The 24,791-nt window shown below is 41.6% G+C and overlaps 1 protein-coding gene across 2 annotated transcripts; it reads left to right on the forward strand.

Moving 5' to 3' along the window:
* The first annotated feature begins 8,526 nt into the window (after positions 1–8,526).
* On the forward strand, positions 8,527–20,520 carry LOC138616646 (potassium voltage-gated channel subfamily A member 10). 2 transcript variants are annotated; one of them, XM_069691104.1, is made up of 3 exons: positions 8,527–8,709; positions 9,082–9,181; positions 16,476–20,520. In XM_069691104.1, exon 3 carries the CDS (start codon positions 16,639–16,641, stop codon positions 18,325–18,327), a length of 1,689 nt encoding a protein of 562 aa, XP_069547205.1. In that variant the 5' UTR covers positions 8,527–8,709; positions 9,082–9,181; positions 16,476–16,638; the 3' UTR covers positions 18,328–20,520. The 2 variants fall into 2 exon arrangements, with proteins under 2 accessions (XP_069547205.1, XP_069547206.1); XM_069691105.1 differs by lacking the exons at positions 8,527–8,709; positions 9,082–9,181 and adding an exon at positions 15,302–15,473.
* Positions 20,521–24,791: the final 4,271 nt, after the last annotated feature.

A 24,791-nucleotide genomic window follows, 5' to 3' on the forward strand; every position in this document is an offset into this window, starting at 1 on the left:
TACTGTATGTGAAGTCTGGATTTCAAACATAGTATTATCTGCACTTTACAAGAAAAAGGACAATCTATGGACAAGAAAAACATGTGAAAGTAAAAATGCATATAATCCTTCCAAATGATCATAACCCTGAAGAAGTAATATCAATAATGAAGCCAATAATAATTCAAATGAAATTGTGTTCAGCGTGTTTATTGTGTGTCCTTCCTGCGCTTTTTTGGTCCAACACTGTGTGATGTTTTTCTTTTTTCTCTTTTTTGTTGCATGCCGAGTGAAAGCAGCACAAGAAGAGGTGTTTTTCAAACGTTTATCCTGCCTCACGTCACAATGCTCGCAAGGTATTTAGTCTGCAAATGATTTGCGGAGCTAATTTTAGCTGAAGAACATCTGCACAGATACAAAATGCCGTGAATCGATCAAAGGCCTCTTTGTTGTTATTCTTAGGACAGCCTGCATCTTTGTAGCCTGGGGCAGCGTAGAGGACATTTTCAAACACCTCCTGGTATCTTCAGCTTCTGCCTCCCTTTAAGTGCACGGTATATGCTCCCTGCAGTTAAAAAGAGAGAGCAGGGTGTTCTATTAATAGCCTTTTTGTTGGAGAAAGAGATACAGGGTGGTGGAGGAGGAGGAGGAGGAGGAGAAGAAATTTGAGCAGAGGAGGAGACTGAGAGAAAGGTGGAAAGGAGATGGCACAGGAGGAAAGATTCTTGAAGAAATGCTTCACAGCCAACTTTCGGTGGCTCCTGACAAGAAACCATAACATATTCATGGCTGTTTGGAGTCTACATGCTTTTAGTTTGTTTGTAGCTCCATAAAATCTGCTGCTGAATTTGAGATGATCCAAGCAAATGTAATATGATCCTATCGAAGCTCTACCTATGAGATGAGGGGTTACTCATGGGTTCTTATGGTATATTTTTGTTCGATTGAGCACCCTTTTCCTCACCTGACACATCTACACCTGAGAGCAGTTGTAAGACTTTAGCTGGCGCCTCGTCTTCTGCTATCTTTAGCCCGCTTGTGGTTTAACTACAGCACTGCATCGTGAACACTTGGGGCCTCGGTGCTGTAGCTACAGCTCTGCTGTAGTCATTAGTCTTGCTTTGATCCAGCGATGCGGTGCAGCAGTCTGCAGCTCGCTTTGCTGAAACCAGGGCAAACAGGGCGAGGCAGATGGGATCGAGCATCCTAACCAAGGACGCAGGCAGCGGGAACACAGCCCTGCTGCAGGTGGCCACCACTGCCACTGTGTTGTTGTTGTTGTTGTTAGGGAGGAGTGTGTGTGTGTGTGTGTGTGTGTGTGTGTGTGTGTGTGTGTGTGTGTGTGTGTGTGTGTGTGTGTGTGTGTGTGTGTGTGTGTGTGTGTGTGTGTGTGTTGTTTGTCAGGGTTGGTAGCATGCCCACAGGAGCATGGTTGAGTAGTATGCAGGTATACAGGCTTGTAGTGTGCTTGTAATTAGGAAGGGAGCGCTGTGGGACTTGGAGCTAATCCAACAGGGCTGCCCTGGCATCGGACCACACCCCGTTAATAAAAGATGTTCAGCTTTAGGCTCATTTAACTCCCGCGCTGATGTCACAGACTCACCTGAGAAACACCCCAGGGAGGTTTGAAAAGGTTGAGTTGAGCCTCAGCAGTCATTTTTTTTTTTTTTAAATTTAAGGTGTTTGACTCGAAGTAAAAATTAAAAGTGATGAAGGGAGATGTTCAGGTTTACTTTGGAAGTGCAGAGGGATAATAAAGAAAACTTGATTACTGCCCTCTAGAGGTGACCAAGCACAAACTACACAATGTCAGTTTCTGTGCCACAAGTCAGCGTGTAAGAAAGCAGAAGTCAAGTTCTGAGGTAAAAGTGCTCAATTGTAGGCAGATATATGGCCCCTGATGTTTTATTATGATATCATGAGACTTATGTATAATTACGTAAGAACCATTGTACTGGAGTAACTAATTGTGAGGTTTCTGGTTGAACTACTTTATATTATAAACGGTTATTTAGTTTCGCCCAACAGTTCCCAACCTGAGGGTTAACCCCCTCTAAGGGGTCACAAGGTAAATCTGAGGGGTCAAAATAGGATGGAGGGAGGATAATATTTGGAGGAACTGATTATTTTTTTTAGAAAAAAGGTTGTAAACCACTTAGAAAAGATTTGTATAGTATGTTTTCATACACAGTTTTTTTATTCCACTATAATTGGAATCTGTAGTTTTCATATACCAAATGTAGTGGAATAAAAAGTACATTTCACTGTTAAATGTGCAGTGCAAATACTCATTTAAAGTACACGTACCTCAATATTGTACTTCAGTGCAGTACCTGAGTAAATGCTGTGAATGCATGTCATCAGGATGTCCTGTGCATAAATACTTTCGGTGGTCATTGCCTGATCGGTAATTCAGTCATCTGGTGGTAAGATGAGTCACAGTTGTGCCTTTTTTTCCAGACATGTGCGGACATATGTTCAGCCCTGCTCCTTCCACAGTCATATAGAGAGAATCAATACAGTCACACACACACACACACACACACACACACACACACACACACACACACACACACACACACACACTCCTCCGCCCTCTGGGGTGGACAAATGGGCTGGATAAATGTCAGCCAACCATGAATCCCATCTCGCGGGGAAGGGTGAACCTGTCAGAGCTCGCAGCACGATCGATGGACAGATGCCGCGGAGCTCCTTAACGTACACAAAGCCAGGAGACGCCGAGTCACGTGGAAGAGCAGACCAGTGAGGGAAGTGGAGAAATCCTCTTTTACATAATGACAAGTCTGAATAAACAAAGAGACGGAGAGGTCACGGCGATTATCAGGCCGCGGGACTCGATAAGCTCCAGTACCAGGTGTTGATGATTTGTCGCGAACAGCACACGACAGCCTTCTGACCCGAGGGAGCCGTAAACACGGTGAGCCGTCCACGTGGCAGAAGTGGGTTTGGCACTCCCGTGTTGTCTGAGGCGACGACATATGGAGTACAAACGAGGCAAGTTCATGTTTAGGAGCCCCGGGCTGTTTGTGCCTTCGAGGTTAGAGGGCTAGTCTGGAGAGTGGCGAGATTTATGAATGGAAAGGACAGCAAGACAAGTGGAACAGCTAAATGCCCAATGGGCTGAATGAGTGGGAGATTTTTTTTTTTTTTTTTTTTAATGGAGAGCTGGGTGCTGTAAAAAAGTCTTATTCCACTAATAAACCACCTTTTATGAAGAGATGTAACTAATAGCTTTTTAATGGTTACCTATAGGAGCAGTGTGTGTGTGTGTGTGTGTGTAGGATTTAGTGACATCTAGTGGTGAGGTTGCAGATTACAACCACGTTGAGACAACTCGCCTCATTTTACTTTTCCAAGTGTGTGTAGCAGAATCACAAAAACTGCAAAACACGTGAAAAACATAACAGGCCTTCTTTAGATCCAGTGTTTGATTTGTCCCTTCTGGGCTGTTGTAGAAACACGGCCGTGCAACACGATGTGAACCCGCTCCTCTAGATATACTGGGCTCTTTCTAAGCTCACGAAAACACAACGATTCTTAGTTGATTTTAAAGTAATGACAACTTAATTAAGAGTAATGTATTTCTGACAATGGATCCTCCTAAATCCTTCATAACTAGTATGGATATCTTTTTTTATATATATAAGTCAACACTGAGGATGATGTTTGGGCTGGCGGGTTGTAAAAACAGAAATCTCATGTGTTTATCCTCCTCCTAAAGACACTCGATTTTTTTTTTTTTTTTTTTTTCCTCTTGATCAATCTGTTAATAACTTTTTAAGACGAGTTTGACATTTTTAGGAAATATATTTATTCACGTCCCTCCAGAGAGTTAGATTAGAATAATGTACAACTTTACACATTGGTGCTGTACAAGTTTAAACAAACCCAGTTAGATCAAGATATGCGTTGTGAAAAGTTTGGACGGAGCAAGCTGTATCTTCTTGCTGTCACTGTTTTTGCAAAGCTAAGCTAATCAACTCCATATCTACCCGGCAGACGTTTGAATTTTTCTGCACCCATGCGGATAACATGACTAACACCAGAACTGATAGCTTTTTAAAAAGTTTAAAACCCTCAAATAATTATGAATGGATTCAAAACATTAGTTTACACTTAACATTGATATTAAGAGGCTAAACAAAATCCAGAATTTTTCACAACCAATAAGTTGCTCATATTGATGGCAAATTACTGATCGGTAAATGCCTTATTTACCAATAAATAAAAGCCACTAGGTACAGTTAATACAAATGTTTTATTAATTGTGCCATAATAGCAAGTGTTATTTTAATTTAAATGAATTTGATCTGGCATATTATCTATTTTATTAACCATTTAGGTACCAGGATAGTCACAATGACTTTGATTTTGAAGTGGGCCGTGGCCATGAATACAGCACCTGAAAATGATAGAAGAAAACCACACAGTCGACATAAAACATTCAAAGACAGACACGATTTTGTGAATGTTTATGAAATCAGTGCCGCAAAAGCAGCTTAATGCATTAAAGAAAACGCTTTGTGGTCATCATCTCTATCTAAATTGGCCGATATTGATGGTTACATGCAGCTGCAGGTTAAATTGGCAATGAAACCCTGAACTTGCTGTTGCCCGAACATTTGTTAAAACAGTTCACCATCCAGTTAGTAAAAAAATCGTGGATCATTTCATTTCTCCTGATATCTCAACCACGAGAGAAAAACAGGCATCCCTGCTGCTGGCTGCATTCACATCTTGTAGAGACCATTTCCAACATGCCAAGCACGGAAAGAGGCTTTAAATATCTTGTGTGAGTTAATATTTTATCAACATCTTAGTCCCAAGGCCTCTTCCCCCTTTCAGCTCTGAGATTGTGCACAGAGCAGGAACGGGCACTGTAATGCCTACACTGCACTACATTTAGTTTCAACCTATACCAGCTTTTTCTGTTTCCCTCCAGCTTCTCACAGCTCATGTATGCTGTTTTGTTTTTTGTTTTCTTGGATAAAAAGGCCTTTTTGTGCTCACGCTTTGGTAAAAACACATTTAACAATTGTAAATCCCCCCTATAGAAAATGTTATCGAGGCAGATGTGGAAAATTGTTTTTATCAGAATGATTATAGAACAGAGAGGAGAGCATTAAATCTTGATGAAACTTGGACATTCAAATGTGCCAAATAAGCAGTCCAATTTAGAGCGACAAACAGAAAATTAGCTGAGCAGCAGCAGGAAGGCAGCTCAGTGTGTGGTTGAACGTGTCCCACTGCATTCGGTGAGCTTATTCATTATGTATGCAGTGATCTCTTGATGAAGAGGCGGCCTCTTGCCTAGAACACCAGCTCCTTTGCCAAAATACACCACGAAGACAGAAGGCCACATGTGAAAGTGTTTACATTATGCGCGTGTTTGTTTCTCCTATACTTTGGGTTTTAAAAGAAAAACTGCAGCAGTAGCCCTAAAAATGTTCCGTACGTCACAATTTCGGTTTAATTTTCAGGGTTTTTGACCATCAGTTGCTTATAATAACACTGAGCTTTGCAAAACTGATGAACGCAGTGCCATTCAATCGCCGACTTCCTGGTTAACCTTTAACCTGTTGTATTTACTGTACTTGTTTGCTTATGAAGCATTATCACAAAACTTTGGCCGTACTCACTTCGAGATATGCCTCCCAAAAAAAAACACAGTTTAGATTATAGCTCTATGACCAACTCATGACTCACTTCTTGCCGTGTTATTGGTAATAATAATGTCATCGTAACCAGTACAAAGATGGACAAAACAGCAAAATGTACAAACTGCAAAAAAACCCAAATTGTAACAAAAACAACCCTAAATTATCCTTAAAAAGAGAATATATTTTTGCCACCTGAGGCAGAAGAACAAGCTGTACTATGAAAACGGCACACAGCAAGAGTGACCCAAAAGTGAGTTAACTTAAGGGCTGTAAAACCAAAAAAAAAAAAAAAAAAAAAAAAAAAGCTGAAAGATAGTCATTACTTGTCATTACAGGTGACTGTTGTTGCAGTATCGGGAAAAAAAAAATAGAAATGAGGGCAGTTTGAACTTCAATGCAGGTAAGTATTTTCTGTTGTGTTTGAACCTGAACGTCTGCATTAACATGTGAAGAGCTGGTGCTGCCTGCCTGCTGACATAATGGGGTTCCTAGGTGGAGCGTCCATGTCAGGTGCAAGAAGCGAGGAGGTTTTAGCAGCTTGCCTTCATTAATTATTCACGTTTGATCAAAGACAGTGATCCAGTCGAAACCACGCTGAGGTAAACAAAGTCTTAATACAGAGGAAGGAATTATGTTTTACCACGAACGGTGTGTCATTCACCCGCCTCGTCCCACAAAGGTGAAACATCACTTCAAACTAAAGGTTGCGTGTTGCTCTGTCACACACGGGCGCAGCGAGGATACCTCTGCTCGTCAACAAACTGCCACGAGACGATGTGTTTTGTCGTTCCACGCGTACCGCTGCGCCGCCACGTCCGCGACTTGTTGCTTCTCCGTTCTCTCGAAAGCCGCAAACCCGTGTGGCCACGCTGCGGCAACAATGGCCGACACTGGATGAGGGGACACCCGGTGTTGAGAGTCGAATGCCTGTCTTGTCTGTCTGTCTGTCCCCGGCAACATGGTTGCAACCAGGGCTTTTCAGCACCTCCGTGGACGCACACGCCGAGGTATCCAGTTCCTCAACGTACCAACACATGGAGGCTGAACAAAGCAACCAGAGACCTCATGAGGATTAGGCACAAAGGGTTTGGGTGCAGAAATATTTTATAAGCCAACAAGCACTGGTGTTCTAGGAGGAGTATTAGCGGCAGGGAATTGCGTGATGGGGTACAGTGTGTTTTTTTTTGTTTTTTTCAGAGCTTCACTCTGGTGACGAGGCCTCTCTTAGCCACTGAGACGAACCTACATCATCTTTGAATGTTATTAAGGAAAGAATGATTTATTGGTTGCCTGTAGTATGCTTGTATTTCGTTGTGTATTGTCACAAATATGATCGGGTACTCGCGGTAACAACAGTCCTTCTTTGAGACCGTTTGCACATTTTTACAGATTGGTTCATTCTTTGTTTAAAGAACACCTTGAAATGAACTTCAGGTGTCTTTAAAAAAAAATAATGCAGCTGCGCATAAGAGTGCACCAAAGAATGATCTCTTAGCAGAGTAAACTAGGAGTTTCAGTTCAACCCTAACAATAGCCAATGTCATATTAAGCAAATGCAGAGCTAGGGAACTTATTTTTTTCCTATCATATTTTGTATCGAGCTGAGAAACATCAGTGCCTTTTGTCATTATTGTCCTTATTAAATGTGTGGGACAATAGGACCTTATGAATATGGGAATAACTCCACTGTACCTCAGTCCAACCTATTTAAAGATAACCGCTAATATTCTCTCGCCGATTTTGACATGATGTTTAACAGATATATTGGTTAGAAAGGTCACCATTTCGCTTGTTAGTATGCCTGCTAGTACGAGCTATTATCTGTCAGCGCGAACCACGAAGTACAGCTGAAGCTGATGGGGAAAGTCATTCATTTTGCTGCTATTTAGTCACAAACAACAGTGTTGGACATAAAAATGTAAAAAAAAAAATAGGCTGCAGTTTGTCATGTTTAAAACATTTTATGCAAATTTTGTACCAAGTTTTGAGCAATTTCACTTGATAAATTAAAAAAAACTTTGACCTGCTGATGGCAAAAAAACGTCTTGGTCATCTTTTGAAAATCTGTTGACATTTTTTTAAAGTCGGGACCATAGTATTGAAAAGACTGACAGACCAATGTTACCATTCAAAGAGCCATACCGCTCGTGTTGGCTTAAAGCATCACCAATAATACAAAAATAAAGTGAAGCTTTGTCTTTGTGATGGTTCGGCCTGCAGAAGGAACGATGTGCAATAAAAATTAAAAAAAAAAATAAAAAAAAATAAACATGACTTGTTTTTGTTTTTCTTCTACATAAAAATCTACAACCTCCAGTGACTTTCGGTGACAATCGGTAAATGGACAAGAGAGAGGACAGAGAAGTGGACGCGCCGAGGAAAAGTGGCGCGTGAGCAGTGAATCCTACGCACGAGTGTGAAACATGATAGTGAGCCGAAGCGAGAGCACCTGACGGGCGGACGGACAGGTTCAGGGCTTCACCGGCGACGGGGAAAATGAGCCCCGTGCTGCACAAACGGAGGTTCGCTTACCTTTTCGGGAGAGTTGCACTGAACAGATGGACACGACAGACAAATGAAAAGAACGGGCTTCTGCTCAGAAATCACAAGGAACTTTCACAGTGACATCGACTGTTGTTGTGTGAAGGCCTTTTTTTTATTATTATTATTATTATTATTATTATTATTATTATTATTTTGGTGCTGTTGCCACACAACATTTATATCCACGAGGGCGTTGCGTGTTTCCGGTCCAAAATCTGAAATAACACAATGAGAACAGGCAGCGCCATGAAGATTTGTTTACTTGCGTGTGTGTGTCCCCCCCCCCCCCCCCCCCCCCCCCGACAGACGGAATCGACCGAAATCATGTTGTTGTACAAAACATCTGTCTCGTTTATGGCGTCTCTAACTGAAACTGCCCTTCCTTCTGTCAAAACCTCACGCTTTAGAGAGATTTACCACTGCTCCTTAAGACTCTGTCAGAAACTTAATCCAACAAGATGTGTGTGGGACTCTAGACAAGCTTCTTTCACCGCTGGATAATGAGGTAAATGCAATTTAATGTTTTCAATATAAAACAGTATGTTAATCAAGTAGTGTTATTGGTGTAAATATTAGATTTTTTTTTCTTTTAAAAACACGATACTCTTTAATATTTTTAACTATTTTTAGATATACTAGAATAATGAACCCATTTTTGCACTCACATTGACAGCATATAAGTATAATTGTTGGTTACATTATTAGCAGTGATCATCTTGACACTTATTGGATTAAAATGCTAAATGCTTTTAAATCCTCATATTACAACAGTAAACAAAGTATTTTTTGTTTTGTTTTGTTTTTTTGACCTGTAATTAAATGTTAAATAAACCTTTAATCTGACTCATTGTTTTTAATCGTGATGTTTTCTACACAGCAACAGGCCATATGGAAGCGTGAGGAGGAGGCTCGGTGTAACTCAGGAGGCTTTGGATGCGCTCGAAGCGCCTGCAGCCATGGAACCTCCCTGTCCAACGGTGAGCAATGTTGATGTCAAAACAGTGGGTGGTGTGTGGCATTCATCCTCCTTGTATGGTTGTTGGCTGGAAAAGAATTCTTCCCACTGCGTGCGATAGCACTTTGAAGCAATCTACTGCGGGTTATGATTTCATAGCGTTGATCGGTTTTTGAGTTTGAAAAGAAGTAAAAGTGCAACAAAACAAAAAAATCAAAACAAGGAACAAATGTGTGCAAAAGAAAGTGTAATTTAATCAGCGAGTAAAAAAAAAAAAAAAAAAACAGGATTGCGGTGTTAAATGTTGTGGCTGTGCCGTGATTGGTTTGTTGTGAACGCTGACCTCCTCCTGCCATGCCGAAGTCAAAGGAGTCAGCCAAGATTAGCACTTGTCTTTTGATTAGTGCGGCTGGACACAATCCAGATATTTCAATTGAATCCGTAGTATTGAGTCCAGACTATTTATCTATGAGGGTGATTCTGTGGGCTGATCTCCTGTGTTACATAATCTCTTTAGTGGAGTCACAGTTCTCAGAATGAGCAGAAGCGTCTCTATCGACGACAGACCAAATCCTCAGTCCAAACAATGAGGGGAATGGTGCATCCGGACGACAGAAAACACTGCGGCTGTCTTCCAATTGACGTACTTCCCTCGGTACGCTCCCATAGAGGACTCGCACGTTGGTATTTTTTGCTAGTGTGGTGCTTAAATTACAACGTGGTATTGTTGTCTCGGACTCTGTGTGTTCTGTTTCAGAGATGATCGAGTGTTTCCTTTCTTAAATACGTCGAAAAAGTCAACAGCTCACACGAGAGTCGCTGCATTTATCACGAGTGTACGAAATGATCAGAATGAAACTTGTGCAAGTGTCATGTTGACACCCCCTCCATCCCCACCACCACCTCCACCACCACCACCCCGCGTGCACGTACACTGACAACAAATGTCTGACAAGGCAACTACATTTCTCTAATACGTGAACAGCTATGTATCAGTAACACTGTCTGCGAGTTTTTTTTTTTTTTACACTCAAGTCACTGCAGTGAAACATTTACACTGTGATATGACGTTAGGTAACACACTGTTAAAGACCCTTTGTTTCATAGAGATAGAGAGGAGAGGGCAGGAGATGAGGGGACAGATGAAATGCAACAGAGCAACGGAGCTTGTGTGTGCACTGTAGCCTCTCCCTGGTCCCTCGGCAAAATTTGTCCCTGTGAATTGACAAACTGACTGCTGATGTCTTTGATGTGTTTGACAGTCTTGATTTGACCACTAAGCTGTCGTTTTCGATTGATCTTAGTTTTTTTTGTAGTTTTAGCCAGCTCTTGGTTTCTTAAAGGTGACATTTAGGTTGTAATAATGATAAAACGTTTTAAAAAAAATATATCTTGGATGATTGCATTAGAAATATTATTCATTATTTCATCGTTGTATTTCTGATTAATTCTGATTTTAAGACATATTTTGTGTTATTGTAATTTCCCCCTGGACTTACATACAAAAATGTACTTTGGTGGTCAAACGAAGGTAAATGAAAAAGGGGACAGTTTCATGACCAGCTAAACCCTCAAACATCCAGGGCACACTTTGTTTTTCTATTATATTCTACTTTGCACTCCTAAGCATTGAATCAAAATTGTAATTAACGTAAAGCTATGCTGGACTTTTATATAAACGAACGTCCGCCACATTCAAGAACTTACCAAATGAACCCTTGCCAGAATGCTGATGAACCTTTTCACCAACAGGAAATATAGTTTTTACTGCTTTTGAGATATTCCCAAACAGGCCGGATGAATGCAAACGGGGCTTGCTCTATGAGTGCAGCATGTACATCGGAGACCTCCACAGTCTGAGTCGGCAAACTTCTGGTAAAGACCTATGCTTCCTTGAATGGTGATGAAACAATTCAGTCATGTAGCTCTTCTGGACCTTTAAAATGTTAAAAGATCGAATGGATCAAATTCTGATAATGAAACGAGTGATCTTGCAGTGGTTGTGGGTCCTTTTATTAAATTAGTAGTTTATCCACCATTATACAGCTGCAACAGTAGTGATGGAGTAGGTTTCGATAAAGCCGATGACTAACGATGTGTCGACTGTTTTTTTTTTTTTTTTAATGACTCTCACTGGGAGAAAGGAGAGACCAAAGATCCATACCATAGGTTTAAAACCTATATATTATATAATGTTATATACAAATTATTTCATCTGATATCAAGTGAACTCATAAGAAATCCCAAACTCGAAAATGAGACTGCTTCAGGCCATCGTGGTTTACCTCGACTGACAGCCACTAACTATAAATCCATCTTGAGTTTATGGCACTCTGTGAGGTTTTGGATGGAAATGCCGCTTTATTTTAGCTAACATTATGTTTTGAGCCATGTAGGGGTTTTATAAGCTGTTATGCCCTTGTTTGCTCCTGACCCAACCTTGTATGTTATTTGGAACGAAGAGAACCTTTGCCGCAATATATAGAATTACTAGACTAGAATAACCAGCTGCCTTTACAACCGATATAAGATTACGAGGCTGGAATATCTAATCCGTGCTACCTGACATGCACTTTGAAATCCTGTCACCCTTAATGGATGACCATATGGGCTTCTGCGATGGAATTACCCAGATCATGTGCGCAAGATGAATAGTTCACAGCTTTTCTTTTTGTCTTTTCCGACCAGGCTGCCATCGTCAATTTTATTGTTTAAAATGTTTTTATTTTTTCATTTATTTTTGTATCTAGTTTCTTGGTAGTGTTTGCATATGTTTGACAAACTCTGACCTAGTGACACTGTGAAATGTACAGATGTGATAATATCCCAAAAACTGTGACCAGTTTCCCTTCAGTTTAACCTTTTAATTAAACACATGTAACTATCATACAGTGGTGGTGTGTAGCAAAGTACATTTACTCAAGAACTGTTGTTAGACCAGCTATAATCAATATTTTTGTAATAACAGTGTATAAAGCATGTGTGTAAGTGCCTTAAAATGCAATACCACTGAGGGCCACTAGGGGCTCGGCTCCAAAAATCTTCTGGCTCACTTAACTCCCGTTCAAAAAGCGCCAACTTGTATCATGAAATGAAAAGTCAATAAAAAAAAATTCCACAAGTTACTCTGGTGTCATTCGCTAAAGTCTTCTGATCAATGTTCTGGTGGTTCTTTTAACAATAATCCCATCATTTGTTAGATATTACGTCTCAAATCGAGGTATGTTTGGGATAGGTGCCTGGTTTGATTGACATGCCTGGGGTGCTTTGGGTTGCCGCCAAACAAGCAGCAACCAACGGGCATCTGTGTGGCGGAGCGAGGGGTGGATCTGATTTAATCTGACTGGAAACACGAGGACACTCCGCCCGCCCACCTATAGCGGCAACCTGACTGCACCACAGGCCTGTCAATCAAACCAGGCGCCTATCCCAAACATACCTCGATTTGAGACGTAATATCGAATTAAGGATGGGATTATTTTTTAGATGGAATACCACAACAATGATCAGAAGGAGTGACTTTAACGAATAACACCATAATGACTTTTAGAAAAAATGTAATGACTGAGAAGTTGAATGGGAATCTATGGAGCCAGAGGCACTTTGGAACCAGCCCCTACTGGCCCTCTGTCGTATTGCAGTTAATGGCTTTCAGACATGTCATTTCAGTGTTTCATTCTCGTTGACGCTGCCTCCCGCTGGCCGAAATAATCAGTTATTGCAGCTTTCAGTCAAATTATGAGATACTTATATTACTTCTCTGCCACATTTCGCAAAGAAATGCACTTAATTACTCCACTACACATTTATTCGGCTGCTTTAAAAGCTATATCTAATTTACTTTCATTCCTCGACTGTCCCTGGTAAATTAATACAAAGATATCCAAAAAAAGACATTTAAAATAAACGTTAGAGTATATTATAACTACCCTAAAAAAATATAAAACAATACAAATTGGCCACACTATGCTACCAGCCAGTAGGTAACTTTTCATTTGAGATGTCACACTGTTATACACCCTAAAAAAAATTGTGGTTACAATTTTATGCAGAGAAAGATAAGAGGTTATTAGTAATGTTAGTAAAATGAAATAATACTCTTTTTTATGCAGACCCTTTAACTAAGTTTGTTCACTGTGTGTTGTTGTCACTATTACTGAAGAATCTGGACACGTCCTTCACTTCACTTTAGTCACACAAGTGTTAAAGTTATGATTCATTTTCCTGAGCAAATGTTACTATTTCTACCAGCTGTCCATGTCTCAAAGTCAAGCTCCATAAAGGTGTTGATACCTTTGCAGTGTCAGTAAAGTTCACACACCAGCCTGCTGATGGAGAAATTGCTTTGTCAACACAGCCCATTTACCAGTAAGGTGACGATGTCATCGGGGGGAGGGTTCGACGCAGGGAAGGCGGAGGGATGGACGATGAATCGAGGGCTGCATGGAAGGACGGACGGAGGGACGTTGTCCCTCTGGTCCCCTGTCAGGACTCCAGAGACGAGTGACACTGCGGTAGCTGCAGTCCGCCTCATCCTGGAGATCATATAGCACCCATTTTCCTCCCCGTTCCCACTTTTACTGACACAAATTGTTTTGCAGGGGAATGAATCGATTATTTACCCTCTCAGTCTGACTCGTGTGATCACCCCCTCACTGTCCATCTTCCTGTCTCTCTTTGCCCGTGGCAAATTCTATTATGACGTGTTGAAGTGACAAGTCATGCCACGACTGACTGCATTCTCAATGACATGTCCAGAACACTGCAGGATCCCGCAAGGAAAAAGAGTGCCTATATATTGAGGATGTGAAGTAAGCTGAGTGATGTTCGTGTGTGCACGTCTCTGTGCCACTATGTGCATGGATTTTACTGTATGTTTCAGGCTTATATTCATGAATACAGATCTGCATGGTGTTCACGTGTGAACGCATAATGAGATTCCTTTAGGTGACGGTGTTTGATGATGTGTGGGAAAGTGTCGAGTCTTAAAACAGTTTTCTGTGACCTTGAAGCAATGCGCCCGTGCCTGCAGTGGTCCTGCTCACACCGCAATGTTAGAGGGGACCAGCAGACAGCCGGCTCCGGGCTGCAGCAGGATGAGAGGGAGATGAAGGCATGAGTTCTGACTTTGGGTAACTGGTTCTCTATCAGGGTAACACAATATTCAACCAATGTTGCCAAATTGGCCGCCCTTCTGAAAAAGTGCAACGTTAACTTTGATTGAAGTTTCCACTCCTTAAAAGAATCCAGCAGGGCTAAAAAAAAAAAAAAAAAAAAAGGAAGTGTAGCATCTCTATAATTGGAATTTAACCTTTTTAATTGGGCTCTGCGCATTTTTTTCAAAGACATGCAGCTACTTCATTAATCTGACAAACCTTCAGTTGCTGTAAGGTGTAGTTGGAAGTGAAAAATGAGTAACACAGAGTCCTGTAATCACTATCAACCCTATTAACCTTCTTACAAATCTATATTTAACACCTGGAGGCGAAATGTGTGCCCAGAATGAACCCCTGTGCAAAGTAAAGTGTCTATCAATAAAATACATTATAGTGCACTTTTTAATTTTTGTTTTCCCTAAATGGACCGGGCATATGTTTATAGATTTGCATTCAGACAGGCTTGAAGGATTATTGTACAACTGAATGAAAAGTTGCAGGTTTAAAAAAAAACGGTGACAGTTCAGTCAATATGATTTCATACAATACCAATGTCGGATGAAATTACAGTATGTATTTCTGATCATGTAAACAAGAGAGAGCTGAAGCCCGAGGGAACATGTGCACTGCTGCAGGTATTGAAAGTTCTTGACAAGTCCTGTAACAGAAGAAGAATACAGTTTAATCCCCAAGGTGAGGGTGGTTTGGATGATCCTGCATGTGGATGCTTACTCTGCAGGAAAAGGAGGGAAAGAGTGGGTCCCACGTTCCCTTTACCTCGTCAAACAGCGATTGGCTCCTGCAGAGTAAATCTCCTATCACAGAGCTTACCGCTAACGTCCCCGCTGCCGGAGGAGGGAGCAGGCAGAACAAAGCCGGGTGACCCCCCACATTTCAAATAGTGAGTTGCCTGCGTGTGTTTTTTTTCTGTTTGTCTGTGTTTGTGTGTGCGTGCACACCTGTGTATGTTTGTGAGTATGTGTGGGTACCTCTGGCATCTTTGGTTTCGTATGCGGTGTTAAATTACCCAGTGGGAGCTTTAATAGAGCTAGAGACACTCTTGATTGTGAGTCTGAATGAGGGAGAGTGAGGGGGAGCAGAGCGGAGCTGCCAGGCAGGACACGGGGCACAAGAACTTCTGCAGAGCCGGGGACTCGGGTGAGTGGTGCAGTCATCTGCACAGAGCTGGATTTCAACTTTACACATTTGCATGTAGTTCTGGACACTTTGATGCTCTGATCTGATGACGTTAGTGTATCCGCTGCGTCTTTCAATGTCAGCTCAGTGTCAAGTACGGCTGAGTGAGTTCAGTTGTGGATTTTGGCTACAAAAAGTTGTTTTTAAAAACAAATAAAGGTGCCTTTGATCCAAGGATACCAACCCAACTGCACTTTTCAGCTCTTTTTGTTTTTATCTGTCCTTTTTCGTGGACTCGGTAACCCCTCTTTGCTGACACGGCACAATCAATACACGTATTTTTTTTGCATTTGTCCTATCTGATGTCCTTACATAAGAAAATTCGATTCTATATCCAGGACCGTTGCGTTATCCGTTACACTGCAGGTGGAAATAGAGCCACATGATTCTCCCGGAGTCTCACAGGGCCCTCAGTGTCAAGTGGACACAGAGGTTGCAGCTTTAAAACGTGTGTCAGGATTTGGTTACCTGTCCTAACCAGACAAATGGAATGATAAACAGCTACTTAGAGATAAAGTTAACGTGACGCTGATAGACTATCCTGAACCTGAACAGGGGTGGAATAGATGAACCAAGTCTGTGGTTAGAAACTTACAATCAAGCATTTAGATGTAGGAATAGGATACATGTGTTTTGATTACTTTCTGCTTTTAGTCATGAGTGAGAGGTTTCGATGGTTTTCTATGCGGAAATGAAACAAATTTGCAGCACATGATCAGCAATAATACCATCCATACTCGGTGTAAGCTCTTTCACAGCCGAACTTGCAGAGTTTGTGTTTTCGTTGAGGTCACGGGAGAGAGTTGTGGGGAAAACAAGAATGTACAAGCAGAGTATCAGATGGCTGCTTCTCTGCTGATGCAAACAGGAGCTGACAATAAAATATCTTTACCAACAAAACTATATTGCAGCATTTAACAAAAATATAACACAACATGCCTTTTTTTCTTGATTATTTTACAGATTACCAAGAGGGCTGCATGCAGAAGTAGCATACAGCTGCCTGAATGATAACCAGGAGGAGGGAGGCCCTGCCAGGATCTTCAGCGTGGCACTGGTTGTGGTGTCTCCTCTGTCTCCTGAACTGGGCTGATAGACGGAGCCGTGGCTAGCGACGAGACGGGCCATGGAGGTGCCGCTTGTTAATTTTGAAAACATGGATGATGTTGGCATCAACCTGGGCGACCCAAGTGACTCTGGGTACCCGACCTCGCCCCCGTCAGAGGCTCCAGATCATCTTTTAACCCACCGTTTGACTTCTCCTCACCAGTCGCCGCACAGAGGACGACGTGGAAATCAGTCTGGTCAAGAGGGGCTGTCGCCTTCCTCTCCTCCGACCGTGACCACTAAAGCCAACACCAGCAGTGGCAGTTTGATCTCTAATCTGAAGCTCCTGATCAACAGCGAGTCCCCCACAGACAGCGTCTTCAGTAAAATGCCGAAGGATTGTTATGACAATGAAGATTTGTTCGAAAAGCACTGCATTGAAGAGAAAGATGAGAAGGTTGTCATCAATATTTCGGGCCTGATGTTTGAGACCCAGCTCAGCACCCTGAACAAATTTCCAGAGACGCTGCTGGGCAACCCCATGAAGAGGATAAGCTACTTCGACCCAATGAAAAACGAGTACTTTTTTGACAGAAACCGTCCATCTTTTGACGGGATTCTCTACTACTATCAGTCAGGAGGGAGAATCCGGAGGCCAGCCAACGTTCCCTTGGACGTCTATGCAAATGAAATTGTTTTCTATGAGTTGGGTCATGAAGCAATGGAGCAATTCCGTGAAGACGAAGGATTCATCAAGGAGCCTGAAGTGCTTTTGCCCTCCAATGAGCTCCAGCGACAGTTCTGGCTCCTGTTTGAATACCCAGAGAGCTCCAGTGCAGCCAAATCTGTGGCTCTGGTTTCTGTGTTTGTCATCGTAATTTCCATCTTCATCTTCTGCCTGGAGACTCTGCCAGAGTTCAGGGATGACACTGAATTTCTCCCAGGTTTAACCCAAACCATCAATGGCACCCAAGACAGTTCTGCCCCCCATCCCCGCCAGAAAGACGTGATGGCGTATGTCACGGATCCCTTCTTCATTGTGGAGACTATTTGCATCATTTGGTTCTGCTTCGAAGTTGGTGTCCGCTTTATAGTGTGCCCCAGCAAAAGTGATTTCTTCAATAACATCATGAACATCATTGACATAGTCTCTATAATTCCCTACTTTGTCACCCTGGGAACAGAGCTGGCGACGACGCCCGATGACGATATGAACTCCGGTCAGAACATGTCCTTGGCAATCTTAAGAATCATCCGCCTTGTGAGAGTCTTCCGAATTTTTAAGCTTTCCCGACACTCAAAGGGGCTTCAGATATTGGGGCAGACCTTGAAAGCCAGCATGAGGGAACTGGGGCTGCTAATCTTCTTCCTTTTCATAGGAGTCATCCTATTCTCAAGTGCCATCTACTTTGCAGAAGTGGATGAGCCCCAGACGCAGTTCGTCAGCATCCCTGACGGCTTCTGGTGGGCGGTGGTGACCATGACCACTGTGGGCTACGGAGACATGTGCCCCATCACCATGGGAGGCAAAATGGTCGGCACTCTCTGTGCCATTGCTGGTGTCTTGACCATTGCCTTGCCCGTCCCCGTCATCGTCTCCAACTTTAACTATTTTTACCACCGTGAGACTGAGCAGGAGGAGAAACAGGTGATGGATGCAGCAGCAGAGGCTGCCCAGAAAATGTCCGCTGCTAACAAGTATGGAAGCACACCTTCACTCAGCAAAAGTAATGGCACCTGGCAGAATGAGAAAAACGGCGTGCACTGATCGAGAAAGGACTTGTTTGTACAAGGGGCATGAAAAACACTCATGGACAAATCAAACGTATCCGTTAGTGAGATGCGCTGTGTTGTTTCTCTCACTATTTTATACTCCAAACATAGCAACATTTGTGCAGATAATTACAGTATTAATAAGCACTGTGTGGTGAGACAGCCCTTACACAAGTTGTCTGCCTGCATGTGGATGTGTCAAAGTGCAATTTACACAACTCAGCAACTACTGTCGGTTAACTGTGATAAGAACAACTGAACGGTATAATAATTATCTTTCATCCAGCGCAATTTGAGGAAAAAATGTGACCTCTCATTTGTGCTGCAGTCACACATTTCATCTTGAACATGTCGCGTGCTACAGTAAACAGTGTACGGTCAGGAAAGGCGGTGTTAGTTGTAAAAATTTCCTCTCCGCTCCGTACGAGCAGAGTAAGTTTATCCCACGGATGAAAATAAATCAGAAACGGTTTTGATAATCGTAGCATTTAAAGTGGAAGTATACCCCCAGCTTATATTACATCACAGTCCCATGTTAGTCTACACCCCGTCATAATCAGCAAAATCTAGGTAGGACTTGGCATGATTTTCAAGGGCAGGCGAATGTGTCCAGTGTAAGGCAAGAGCATAGCAGCACACACATTGTCTTATCAGCAAATCTATAGTTGTGAATGCTCAGCCAGCAGCACTTCTCCATAAGACACGGCGCAACAGTATCTGTGTGATAAATAGTTGGCACGTTAGCTCGTCTGCCACTGATCTTGTAGATGCACTGCAAAGTATAAAACCTGCTTAACATTTACTGTATTACCTTACCTGCAGTAGTTGCATGCAGCAGTCTCAGCTATTCAAATCACAGATTATTTTCACTGTCAGGTTTTCTTTTTTTGTCATTTTCACTCCAAATTATGCATATGTAGTGGTACGTATGGATCACCCTCTAATCTGATATTATGTGAATTTACCCTCTAAAAAGCATATCAATTCATTGCGCTGAAAGCTTTTTTTCCCCACATCTCTTAAGCACTTTTGGAGCTTTACATCATCCACTGTTGGCAGGGAAAACACGTTTATTAGCGTAGAAATGTGAAATGAGATATATATTTGTGATCAGGCTGAGAGAATTGAGAAGGCAAAGAGAAAAAAGAAAAAGGTTTGCACTCTTTTATTTAAACATTTCTCCATTTGCCTTTGTTCTCTCGTTTTTTTTATTGCATGGCATCGTGTGCCGAAATGAGGTTTATCTTTAATAAGCAGTAACTGAAAGTTTGACATATTTATTGTGGCTAAATGTATTATAGTATTTTAATCATATAGTATTGTCCATTATATTCCATGAGATAAGGAAAGCCAATACCGTAACTGGATTTGTGAAACAAAGACAAGAAATGATGAAAATGCATATTTCATGAGAAAAATATTGGTACTGTATATGCATGCCACATTTCAGTCTTGAACATGTACTGTATGTGAGTTTATTATTATACATATAAATACAGCTTGTATTGAACTGTCAATGGATAAATATAACTCAGTCAATGCCTTTCTAATAATCCTCCAATATGCAATAACGATGCAGCCTGGTATCTCACTGAAGCATGTAATACACCCATCAGTCCACCAGGAGGAGGTTTTATCAGCGTTACGCTTTTCCCAACCTGATCTCGAAAAGCACAGGCACTATGACCTCGGTCAAATAAGGTTATGTGGCAAAGTAAAAAGAGTCATAAAGTAAGAGGAAGGGCGAGGTCGGGTTTGATTGGAGGAACAAACACAGGACTTTAGCCCGTGTGACCGGTGTTTGAGTTCTTGAAAAGCAGCAGTCCGTTGCTGTGTTCCAAATGGCGCAATTAGATACTAACACTCGCTATTTTGAGCACATAAGTGCATTCACACTGTAAATTACAGAAACATCCAGTGCACTAAAACTACCCAGATTATGCACTCAAAACGGTCAAAAAAAAAGAAGTGTTAAACCCTGAACACTTTCCACCCTCAACGTCGTCATCTCGGCTCCATAGAGGAAGGGGTGGGACCGCCATCATAAAGAATTTTCAAATCAAGGCGTCTTAGGAAGACGTGCAGTTTGAAACGTCACTACCCTGTCGACATTAAGCACTGCACAAGTAAGAGTCCTAACATGTGTCATTTTGCATTATATGTTTATTTCTTTTAAGTAACAAGTTGATGTAAGTAACATGAGTAAGTTATGTACATAACGTAACACATTCTACTTACATGACGTGCGTAACGTTACTCACGTGACGTTACATATTTGAACCCAAACCAGGATCTTTCCCAAAACTTGACCGCCTGGTTTTGGTGCCTAAACTAAATGGCTGTACTTTTCGCGTCTTGGCGAAGCAAAACGTGACACTGACACGATATCCTCCAGTGGACTGATGGCTCTATTACACACTTTGTTGCGATACCGGGTTGTGGTGATTTGTGGGTGGAAAAGAATAATATTATATTTTCCACCCATTGAAAGACCAATACTTGTAATTAAAAGAAATGCAATAAGGTGACATCAGCGGGTCACCTGGGTACTCTGCACTTTACTATGTAATGAAGCACTTAATATGTGAGGACTGTTGCTGTACGTGTCAACATTGCACAGTATACAGTGTCATAATGTTTTATTTATCCTGTGACGAGTGCCTTTCATTAAACATGTATCCTAAATGTGTGAAGCTCACCTCAGATGACTTAGTTTATGGGATGTAATGTACTTGTGCTCGAGCAGATTTAAGGGATTTTTCAACTGATTTTTTTTTTTTTCCCCCCCTGTGTTTAATAATAATAGTGATGATTGGAGGTGTAAGTGCCAGAGTATGGCTTCAGGGCTGAATACTCATTATCACCTCATGTTAGCTTGTCATTAACGCCTCCTCACTGCTGATTCTCAGCACCGATCTCATGATGGCTCCCTTCTCTGTCTCTATCAAGAAAACAAATAATACGTCACATCACAAGACAGACAAAAAGTCAGATTGTTACTGTTTTTTATTATTATTCGATATCGATATATACATGTCGATGGCAGACTAAAGGAGCAGATGTGTCTCTGTTTGTTCTCTGTAACCTATTCGCTAATAAGGAGAGGAGGAGGCTAAAAATAGGTGGAAAGATCAAAAAGGATTACTAAATCATGCAGAAATGGCAACAGATGGAACATTGACATATTGAGGAATTTTTGACGGTGTCTCGGATATTTGTCAAAAATGTGGAATAAAAACATAGTTAGCTTTTTCTTTGTTTTGGAAAAACTCCTCACTAAATAGAGAAATCCAAAAGCTGACAATGCCTTTGACTGGAATCGCTTCAAAAGCAAAAGCACCAAATTAAATATGCAGACCAAATTAATCATTTATAAGGTGATCTATCTTGGCCTCCAAGGCGAGGAGCTAGCTGTTTCACTTGATGCCTTACTGTCCTACACAGTCACATCAAGGACACATTTTCACTCAAACAATACCTATTTTTGACCTGTGAACACTTTGTGTATGTACTGCTTGTGGTTTTCGGTTTTCTGCAGCGGCTTTCTGTCCCAGTGAGATAAAGCAGTGTGTTCGGAGGCCTGTCGTTCCTAGTTAACGTTCAGGTCAGCCTGCCGCCCTTCTGCCCTGCTGATCACTGATCTTACAGTGATATCCCAAAGACGAGATCTGATAGCATTTTAGCATTTAACAGACAGTTGGCTTCACCAAGGTCAAAGCCAAAGTGAGCCTGTCATTTATAATTCATCGGGTGTTCCGTGAAGAGATCGCATCTATCCGAAAGGCCTTTGATACAGATTCACCCCAAGAAATCCATTCAACGACCAGCAGATGGTCCAGCCGCTGTGACAGAGCAGACTGTACTGCAACCCTTAATGGATCTATAAATATCACTGTTGCATGACTCTGTTCTTCCTTTTACTCTCCAAGTTGGTGACAAGCTGTGTCCCATTGCTTCAAGGGAAACAATGGACAAGTCCCACACGACAGCTCAGACAGTGAGTCTCATATCAGTAGATTGGGTTACTGTTTTGTCAGCAGACACGTTAAGCCAATTTCAGAGCTGCACAGACGGCAGCCTGTGTACTGTAGTTCGCGCCCTCCAGAGGGCAAAGTCAGTCGCAGATCGCCGGCTTGTGTTTGTATTAAATCCCTCAAAAGTCTCCAGTTTCTTCCAGTGACGGTAACTCTTCTGGATGCAGGACAGAGTGATCAGTGGCATCGGGCCGGATGACCTCGCCGTTTCATTTTTGATCCAAGTGTCGGTGCACAGCAGGTGTATTGATTCTGTGCCCTGACTTTGCTGACCAAGAACGTTCAGACAAGGGTTTCACATTAGTTATAGCTTCTGTATTAACCACCGAACTAATATGGTGAAATGAAAAAGAAAAGCAATGTTTACCAAAGAAGAAAGGATGCATTGTAACAAATGAGGTTGCTTGGTAGTCCATCTGCTCTTTCAGCACTGGAGAGGATGAAGGACGGACAGGTGGACACACCTTGTTCTTAGTGGGCTGAGGATCAGGCAATCCTGGCACAGTGTGATAACACACTCCTCCACAGAAGGAGCTTGTTTGGAAAGTCTACCTTTTTTTTTAGTGTTGCTGGCTTCATCCTTACTGGAAATCCTTGATGTTTTTATAGAATCTGTCTTTATCGCCCTCTCAAATTTGAAGTTAGCTCCTGAATCCACTTGAATTCAACAGCAAATTTGTTGTCGGTCCTCCCTTAATGGATAAGACTAGTGGACGTTTTTTTGTTTTTGTATCCAAATCCAGTTATAGCTCATGTCTCCCTTTGTTGTCCAAAAATGAAAAGCATCAGCCAAACAGCTGCCCTGAGTGGGATGTTTCATTATTAATGTGGACGAGGGTAATGTAGTTTATTTTGATACGATCGTCTATATACCTAGGTTGGTGTTGCCAGACCTAAATTCACTGTATTTACTATGCGGGTCTGGCAAAAGATAGGAATCATTTCCAGTTCATTTTGAAACGGTTAGAGCAGCCTTTAACCAATCGGTATTGACTATCATAAAATCTGTCACTGCTGCAACTCTGTTTAGAAGAAAAACGCTTGACGTCAGTGTCATTGCGCTGAGTCTGCAACACTGATTGCTGATTGGTTGACCTCCAGAGTGGCTGAGTGAACGTTAATGTGAACAGGGTTTCAAGACTGTAATCACAACAAAGAAAACTGAAGCTGTGAGTAATAGCTGATTAATTAAGAGCTAGCTATTGTACACTATCCTGTTGCCATAAATCCTCATTGTCACTTTATGTGTATTAACTTACTCCTGAAAATAGTCCCTAACAAATGCACCATTTACACCTGTTTTATTAATGGTTGCTAAAAAAAAAAACTAAAAAAAAAACTACAGAGCTGTTTAAGTAAATCACATTTAAAATGTGCTGTTTATATTTGTGACCTGATTTAAAAGATTTTAGATCTCTCCTGTAGGAACCAATGAGATTGGATGTTAAAGACAGACTTGGAAGCAGACAAAATATTAGGAGATGAGCTTACACTGAGATCTGTTGGTAATATCAACCAGCTTCATCTTTTAATGTTATCAAAAAATATATATACAGGCATAAATCTGCTTTATTATTATCTGAATATTCTCTACATTTTAAGTGTAATGATGTTTCTTCATTGGTTAATGTCTACATTTATAGGCGTAGGTACCGCTGCAGAAGCTGCCAGGAAATACATATAAAACTATGTTAAACATTAGCAGACTGTCTCCTGTATTATCACGTTACTGATATGAAAAGAGACTCCTGTGATCCTGCCTGAGAGTTCATACAAGAGGGACTTTGTTCCTGAAAACACTTTAATTATTTAAGTGACATTTTGATCCACTTAAATAATTCAGTTTCCGTGAAAAGTTTTTCTTTTAATGTAAAAAAAAAAAAAATCATTCCAATTCGTAAATCAATAAAGCCTTTAGGGTATGTGCACAGGTAATGGATTGATATTGATATTTTTGCATGTATGGAGTCCTTGCATTTGTTTGAGCATGTTTTGTTAGCTCAGTTCTGTCTCTGTCTTGGTGAGCTGATGCCCATCCATCACATTAGGACTGGAGAGGTGGGTCCCCAGACAGAGAGGGCGAGTAACGATTCAAGGAGATACAAGTTTTACGGCAGGTAAATTAAAGCTGACTGCTCTGCTGCAGTGCGTCAGCCCCAGAGGTCAATGACAGGACGAAATGTGAGTCTCACATTTGTCCAACTTAACACCCATGAAAAATGAAGAAGGTGACCTGAAGTATCACCCGAGATCAGACAGTATACAACACCATGCCTTCAGATGACCGCAGGGGTGCTTTCCACAGTAATTTGTAGATTAGTGAGCGTATGATTGGGCAAAGAATGCTGATCACCGAGCTTTGGTGCGATACAGAGAAAAATCTGGGTGGTACCTCATAGATAATTATTTTAATTACTGTTCGGGG

The sequence above is a fragment of the Brachyistius frenatus genome, unplaced genomic scaffold (assembly GCF_029030835.1).
Source record: "Brachyistius frenatus isolate BFR_SWC_R1_liver_20210118 unplaced genomic scaffold, ASM2903083v1 Contig_10, whole genome shotgun sequence".
NCBI classification, from domain to species: domain Eukaryota; kingdom Metazoa; phylum Chordata; class Actinopteri; family Embiotocidae; genus Brachyistius; species Brachyistius frenatus.

Excerpts from the sequence above, each read along its gene's own strand:
- LOC138616646 (XM_069691104.1), top strand. The coding sequence starts at position 16,639 with ATGGAGGTGCCGCTTGTTAATTTTGAAAACATGGATGATGTTGGCATC.